Source organism: Eurosta solidaginis, chromosome 3, assembly GCF_040869045.1.
Source record: "Eurosta solidaginis isolate ZX-2024a chromosome 3, ASM4086904v1, whole genome shotgun sequence".
Classification (NCBI taxonomy): Eukaryota; Metazoa; Arthropoda; class Insecta; order Diptera; family Tephritidae; genus Eurosta; species Eurosta solidaginis.
In genome coordinates this window covers 62,862,555-62,871,189 of record NC_090321.1, presented here as the reverse complement: position 1 = coordinate 62,871,189, position 8,635 = coordinate 62,862,555, and the positions used below count along the sequence as shown (strand labels likewise).

At 38.8% G+C, this 8,635-nt stretch overlaps 1 protein-coding gene across 1 annotated transcript; it reads right to left on the bottom strand.

Annotated features, from left to right (window-relative positions):
• Window positions 1-1,611: 1,611 nt before the first annotated feature.
• On the bottom strand, window positions 1,612-8,236 carry LOC137246410 (uncharacterized). Its single transcript, XM_067777505.1, has 4 exons — window positions 8,140-8,236; window positions 2,394-2,575; window positions 2,138-2,322; window positions 1,612-2,040 (listed from the first exon to the last, which is right to left on the bottom strand). Exons 1-4 carry the CDS (start codon window positions 8,234-8,236, stop codon window positions 1,626-1,628), a joined length of 879 nt encoding a protein of 292 aa, XP_067633606.1. The 3' UTR covers window positions 1,612-1,625.
• Window positions 8,237-8,635: the final 399 nt, after the last annotated feature.

The following is an 8,635-nucleotide window of genomic DNA, read 5'->3' as shown; positions in this document are numbered from 1 at the left end:
AGAAGAAAAACACGTTCGTTGCTTGTGTGCAGGACGAGCGTGTTTCAATCGGGTTAGTTTTCGACGCAAACGAGCGAAAATTTTTAGTCTTCCATGGGACCAGCGATTTCTCAACATATAATTCATCCACTTCAACCAGCCTCCTACTCCTACAAAAGAATTTTCATATTAGTCCCAAGCCAAATTTCATTTACTTTAGCCCAATTCCAGTTCAGATCTCATACTTCCCTCCATAATAACCCAGTTCATTACCATCTTATTCAAGGCATTCTCGTGAATTTTCACTCCCAAATCTACTATACCATTCATCCTTGTTTTATTTGTTGTTGTAATAATAAAAGCATATCTATACGAGGCTATGTTAACGCTGAGGGCACTTCTCTGCTCGATAAGAATTTGGTACGCTCCAAAACCAGTACTGACTGCAGTGATATTGATTTCTTTAACCCCTCGAATCTTCTAGCCGACTGACATTCCTTTTATGCTTTCCAAACAATGTTTGAAATTAACAGTGCCATCTTAGGGAAACGAAAGCAGCCAGTTAGGTGAAAAATGGCAAACATCACCCTTAGAGGCATCTTCTTAGTCCGTGTCTCATATATCGCCGTTTCGTTTTTATTTAGCTAATTAATTCTACCCCCAACTTCTTTCGCGCGCCTCCCTATCGTCCATTTGTATCTCACCAAATTCCTCCAATTAAACTCCGTTTCATCTGTCCTCTACGTTCAAACTGTATACTTCATCTTCATATCCTCTTTTGCCTTCGCAATTCGATCTCAGTAACCATATGGTTAATTTTTCTTCGGCTTTTTCAACTACACCTAAATAATTTTTGTTTACTGAGTTGGGGCTTTACGGCCGGTAAATATGAGGGGAAATTTACATTTTTCATTTCCGCATCTTCTTCAGGGCGTTTATTTCACAAAATTATTAGAACATTCCCTGTAGAAGATGTGGAGACATCAGAACGCATAGGAGGGAAAATGTTGGCCAGTAAAAATGTTTTAACCTTACCCATCTTATTGCTACTCACATCCTAGCAGTTCTAACCCTTCAACAGCCCCTCTTTACTTTCCATCCCACTAATACTGTCCCTTTCATCCCAGCCTCACTCATCAGGTCTTGTAAAATTACTTCCGCTTCATCTGTTCCCATAAGATCCATCTCTACTAGCTCTATTCATTATTCCCAACTTCTTCAACCCCGCCTCTTGTATCTTGTAATCCCATCCATCAAAACCTACAAGTTTACCCACGCCTCTACTATCTCAGTCATCCTCCTTCAAGCTCGAATTCCAGAGCAGCCCTCTCGATCTTCATTGCTTCGTCCGTATCTATCTCACACCTCGTAGTCGCATCTGCAATTTGTGTGTACAAAATACATGGCTTGATCTCCCATCCAGTAAAGAAATATACGCGCACTCATCGGATATGACTTTCTTTCTTAAGGTACTCTCGGAGAAAAGCAGCGAAACCCAACCGTCAAACCCCTTCTCATACTGAAATAATATTTTGTTTGCATAATTATCTTTATTGCCACAAGAAGCTCTTAAAATCTTTATAAAAGACTATCGTTATCTGTCTTCATTCATTCGCAACATTCACAGTCATTCGCCTTCTTCCTCCTCATAACTTATGATACGTGTAAAGATAATTTTCTGTTCGGATTTTATACTTCAAGGTCGATTTGCTCATAAGTTGAATGGCTGCCGTAGTTCCTTGATGATCATGGAAGAAGCCACAATACCTAACGCGTTGATATTGATTTAGCTCATTGCGCATACGTGCGCGATAATACAAATCGGTTGTGCAGCGCTTCAGGATACGCAACTGTTTCTTCATACACGAACGACACAAATCCAAATTCAATTTGAATTGATGATAATAATCGCCGATTGGAGTGCTACTGCACTTCGAACATTTCGCATTGTTCACAGGACTACAAATAATAGCAACCGCCGGCCATATGATGCGTTTCGAACCAAAAGCAGAGCAGATCTTCATGTTAGGCGATTGTCGATCAATGGCGTAATTCGCGGGACTGCAGAGTGGATTGAATGGTACGCAAAGAAAGTGATGTTGAAAACAATTAAACTTTAAAATGAATTCATATGCGCTACAAAACCGCTCGAACTCACCCTGTTGTTGTGAATTTTTCAACTGGCTTCTGTAAAGCTCCAACATTGAAGGGACGTGCTGCTTGTTTAAGCTTTTTTGGTGGATGAACATGGTATGTGCCAACTGGTGGATATGCTGATGTAGCAGTTTGTGCTAAGCGCGGCAGCTTGCTGACAAAGGGCGCATTTCCGTACTTTGATGCATTCTAAAGGTAACAAATATAAGATTTACTCTTGGGAGCTCACGTTTCCATAGAACTCTGCGTTAAATACTAACCTTCTTAATTAAATCTTTTGTTGTATTATATTCGTGTGGACCGGGAAACTCACGTACCTCACCTTGTATTTTGCGCATGAATGGCGTTAGAGACGGTCCAGACATAGGAAGTGTAACACGTTCCAAACCAGAACCGAAGGCAATACGCGGAATTTCTGGTGGATTGACTACATATATAAAGCCTGGAAGAAGAAGAAGTATAGAGATTTATATGGCCTCGTTATGGATCGTGCACAATTCGCAAAAAGATTATAAGCGCTGGGGAAAAGTCAACTCAGACTAGTCTGTCCTCAAAGTGGCTTCAAACCAGGCAGTCGCATTAACTTCCAAACTCATAGTCGAAGACGCCGTTAGGCTAGTGCGCGGTAATTCAGTTCCAGCAACCAACATAACCATATCAAGTCCCACAGTATGACATGCCTGTCGTAAGAGGCGACTGAAATCCACTGAACCGAAGATACGATGCGTCAAAAAAAATCGTTCCCGAGGGAGTCGGGCTGGAAACGGATCGTACCAGTTTCTATTTGGCATAGGATTGTATCCATTCGTAATAACGCTCCCCAAGCTTTCGGGGAGTATTTCTGTGTTACAATAGGAGCGATCGCTGCCTGGCTGTAGGAGAACCGAGGTGTCGATCATATCTGAAGGTCGTAGAATATTTCAATATATCTCGCTTCTGGGCACAGCAATATCGAAGGAAAATATCGCCGACGAGATGGTCAAATGTTTAGCAGTGTTCTTAAATGAGACTAACAACTCCAAACGACTAAAAAATATGCGCATTAAGAATCAGAAGGCACTGTAAAATAATGATACGGCGTACGCGGTACCTATCGCCATCCCTTTCTCATTGACTACTTAGCCTGTTCTCTACTATGGACTACTTGTTTGAGGGGCAGTAGGACGGGCCAAATTGTGTGGGAAAAATGAGGAAAAAATTCAGGTGCACATCCAGTTTCTGAATCTATGGGTCGTACTGAGTAATATTGTCCATGGGACCATAGGTCTGAAATAAATTTCGAGCCTCCCTAATTTTGTTAGAAATTTTTATATCCCAATCCGAATCCGAATTTGACATTTATTTTCATGTATTTTATTTGTGAGAGCCGCTATTCGGATTGGGATATAAAATTTTCTAACAAAATTAGGGAGGCTCGAAATTCATTTCAGATCTATGGTCCCATGGACAATATTACTCAGTATGACCCATAGATTCAGAAACTAGATGTGCCTTTTCACAATAAATTTGACCCACCCTAGGGAGCCACTCAAAACAGAACTTACCTAAAAAAACTAGAAGGAATGTCCAGAATCTTAATGCATCGTATGATGGTAGCTCTAAAAACCATGCGTGAGGTCCCTACGAACCTGCACCTCAACATAACCTTACTAGGCACTGATGTTCAGCTGTCAGGATGAGATGGGAAACTAGTCGCCGGTTATTCGTGGTAAATCCGTGATACAACACCCGCTGAATTTACTCAGAAGCAACACAGCCTCTGCTGCGACTGTCCTTTATAAGCGAGGAATCTGAGTTCGACCAGCATTAAAAACCTACTCGTCTTGCAATATACTGACATGAATTTCCCGTGAAGAAAGAAAAATTACACTGGTCGACGGCCAAAATTTACCAGAGACGGCGTTATGAAATTCGTATGTAAAACCACCCCCTGATTTCGAAAATCGAGTTCATTTTTGATTCTACGGTACCGTTTTTGAGATATTTGCAATTTACCGTTATTCGAAAAAACCAAAAAGATGGCTCCCTTTAATTACGTATATCTCACAAACGGGTCGAGCAATTGCAAATAAGTTTACAGAATCGGAAAGATGATAAAATTTGCTATAAATGCATCATACATTGTTTTTTGCTCAACCATACAGTTTTCGAGATATTAGCTCATCATTTCAGATTTTTGTTTTTTTTATGAAAAAATATGAAAAAAATTACTTTTTGCGAGGGCAGCATTCCAAAACCACAACTTTTTTTCCAAATATTTTTTATTTACGTTAAGCTCTGTTTAATTTGAAAAAAGATAAGCTATCATCGAAGAAAATCGATGCAAAACTACGTAAGTTATAAGCGATCAAATAAAAATACCCAGGTTGCGCAATTTCAATGTATGTATACATACATATATTAAAGGTATAAAGTGCAAATGGGATATTATCCGGATAAACGAATAACACCATAACAATGATAATACTTTTTCTTTAAATAAATCAAATAGTACTTTTAATACTCGAATTGTTTTATAGTAGGTAGAGTGGTTGCATCGAAAGGAAGAGTGGTTGGGTTCGAAAGCTGCTGTAGGCATGTAGTTATAAACATGTATTTCCGTCACTTATGGGTAAGTATGCAGGTAGATTTTCAAAATTATAAGACACAGAAAATTTTTAAAGCCTACATCTAAAGCAGGTAGTATTTTCTTTTCCCGGCTTCGTATAAAAAGGAACCTTTCTGTCTAGGTAAGATTTGATTTTTTAAATTTTATTCTTGTTCCGAGTATAAATATGAGTTAATGCGCCTTGAAACTTCATAACATCTGCAAGGCTCGCCGGAGATAGTTCAGTTCATAAGTCAAATTTCAAAACCGTGATTTAGTAAAAAAAATAAAATGAGTAAAAGGACGCGAGTTGTACTGAATTTCGCATGGGAAAGGAGAGAAACGTTCTATCACAAGCACAACTTAATGATTGGATAAGAGATTTGGAACTATCCAAGGAAAAGACCGAGTTCCACACTTCTCGTATGCAACAATTTAAATTTGTATCATCCGATGTTAAGGTGATATATTGTAGAACTCGTCACGAACCATTTTCCAAACACTATACCAAGAAAGACAGTATATGCTACTGCAACGACATTCCTGGTTTATTTAAAGAGTTTTGTCGGCCACCGTGGTGGGATGGTAGCGTGCTCCGCCTATCACACCGTATGCCCTGGGTTCAACTCCCGGGCAAAGCAACATCAAAATTTTAGAAATAAGATTTTTCAATTAGAAGAAATTTTTTCTAGGCGGGGTCGCCCCTCGGCAGTGTCTGGCAAGCGCTCCGATTGTATTTCTGCCATGAAAAGCTCTCAGTGAAAACTCATCTGCCTTGCAGATGCCGTTCGGAGTCGGCATAAAACATGTAGGTCCCGTCGGGCCAATTTGTAGGGAAAAATCAAGAGGAGCACGACGCAAATTGGAAGAGAAGCTCGGCCTTAGATCTCTTCGGAGGTTATCGCGCCTTACATTTATTTTTTTTTTTTTTATTTGGTCAAACATATGATTCAAAAGAGTGGCGATTGTTCATAAACAGCAATAAACTGAGTTTAAAGGCTGTATTATTGCATATTGGTAACAAAAAGCCTTCTATCCCGCTAGCACATGCAGTAAATACAAAGGAAACCTACAAGGAAATGCAAAAACTACTCAAATTTATCAAATATGAAGAGCATGATTGGAAAATATGTTCTGATCTCAAAGTCGTTGCAATGCTATGCGGTCTACAAAGTGGCTACACCAAGCACTGCTGCTTCCTCTGCAAGTGGTATAGCCGAGCTCGTAAGGACCACTACGTCAGAAAGGATTGGCCGAAAAGAGTCGAGTTTACCGTTGGTGTGGATAACATCAAATACAATAATCATGCGAAAATGGGTAAATATTAAAGGCTTATTAAAATTAATTTCCCAAAATTCTATAACTTGTTTACCTAACTAATATTTTCTTTCCAGGCGTAAATATGTCGTTAAAAATTCACTTTCTGCACTCACATTTGAGCTTTTTTCCGGCAAATCTTGGCGACGAAAGTGACGAACATGGCGAAAGGTTTCATCAGCAAATGAAATTAATTGAAAATCGATATCAAGGATTCTGGGACGTCGCAATGATGGGTGATTACTGCTGGTTTCTCATAAGAGAAACCGATCCTAAACTGAATAAGCGACTACATAGTAAAATAAAATTAAGATAAAGATTGTTAGAATATAGTACAAACATAAATAAATTTAAAAAAAAATGTTAAAAATATGGGTAATATCATTCATAAATTGAACTTTTAACTAAATAGAAACAGAGCATAACTAGATATTTCACTCTTCTTTATACCATACATACGTTTTGAGGTATACGTTGAAATTGCGCAACCTGGGTATTTTTATTTGATCGCTTATAACTTACGTAGTTTTGCATCGATTTTCTTCGATGATAGCTTATCTTTTTTCTAATTAAACAGAGCTTTACGCAACTAAAAAATATTTGGAAAAAAAGTTGTGGCTTTGGAATGCTGCCCTCGCAAAAAGTAATTTTTTTCATATTTTTTCATAAAAAAAAACAAAAATCTGGAATGATGAGCTAATGTCTCGAAAACTATATGGTTGAGCAAAAAACAATGTATGATGCATTTATAGCAAATTTTATCGTCTTTCCGATTCTTATTCGATTCTATTTGCAATTGCTTAAGCCGTTCGTGAGATATACGTAATTAAAGGGAGCCATCTTTTTGGTTTTTTCGAATAACGGTAAATTGCAAATATCTCAAAAACGGTACCATAGAATCAAAAATGAACTCAATTTTCGATTTTACATATGAATTTCATAACGGCGTTTCTGGTAAAGAAAAAAGTTGAAATTCGTGGTCCAGTGTTATATGCGAATAGTCTGACGAGCTAGTAGCCAAGTTTGTCATTGTTTTCGACCTTCTCCAGTATCATTCAGAATATGAAATATATTTTAAAGCACTAGACCTGCAGTAACCACACCCACCAACCCAGTGCAAAAGTAGTTGGCTGAAGTAGTGAAGGAAGAAGTTGTGTGAGTTACCTTCGGGAACGCACTTTCCTTTAGGCCCACTTAGAACTGAGTTGAAAATAAGAGATATTAACATAGTTGTATCTTTCCTTAACCCCGATGGTCGGCATGTTAAAGTAACTAGATCTAGTTCCAAAGATCACTTCGTTCCATTTTGCCAAAACAGCATATCGTTTGGGTGTTCGAGATTATAATATATCAAAAGTTATTTCTATTGAGCAGAATGAATGTTTACGCACCAAGGAACACAGTTGGACACCTAAGTTTCGTAAGACCAACTTACGCGCCGTCGTTCCCGTGATATTCGTGCTAGTACCTTAATGGTGTTTTATTATCGGAGCGTACCGAATCTATATCCGGCAAAAGACCATAAACATCGATAACACTCCCCAAAGCCTTCGGGGAGTGTCTTTATCGTTAATACAGCAACAACGCTCCATCTATGCAATGTATTACCCAAACCTTCGAGGAAAAGCTTCACCTGCCTCGAGAGGAAAACTTCAGCTACCTCGAAAGCCTACTATTAGCATACTACTTTGCACCGCATTCTGTTATATACTAAACTCTAAATTGTCCAGAGTGTACTGAAATATGTCCAATGGACCTGAGGACATCTGTATAGAAAGAGTGAAGTCTCAGCCTCAGACCCTAAGCGATATCAGAATTGAAATAGAAACTACAACCCAACATTGCAATATCTTTCCTCATTTATTCAATTTTCCTCTCTTCGGCTCTCTATTTCACTTATTTCTATAATCGATGAAACTCGAAACACCTTTATTTTTGCCACTTTGCGAAGAAAAACATTTCTCCTGGACCTGCTCATGAAGACGTGCTCCGGCGCAGAAAAAACGCTTATCAACCCTGGAATTGAGCTCGGCACCTCACATTATTGAATCAAACATACACGAGCTATCTTAATAAACAATTTTTGCTTTACTTAGTCTTACTTATTTCCTCTTTTGCACGGGCTTCTATCAATTGATTTTCGCGACGTTCAGCCCTCAACCGTTCCCGCATGCTTTTAGCCAATTTTCTTGAAAACATTACGGAACCGCAAACAAAAACTCACTGAAGGCTGGAATATATAAATATGAAATCAAAGCCTCACACAATTCAGTGAATCATACTAACATCTATCTACGTCCAACGTTTATCTATGTATGTGGGTCATCCAAACGGGCGAGGCGACGGTATGTATTCGAAAAGTAAGCACTTTTCCTGGCAACCTCAAACTAAACAAGCAAATTATAATATGAATTGTGTGGTTTGCTTAGTTCAATTGGAAACTCCCTCCCTCGTTCAATCACGCAACGCTTCTTTCACACGGAGGCACGCACAATCTTTTTCGACTTTCCATTTGCAGTTTACATTGTCTATGTTGTTATTACTGCAATACGCAAATCGATAGCGCTATGGAAGGGGTAAGCAACACGTCTTGGTGAT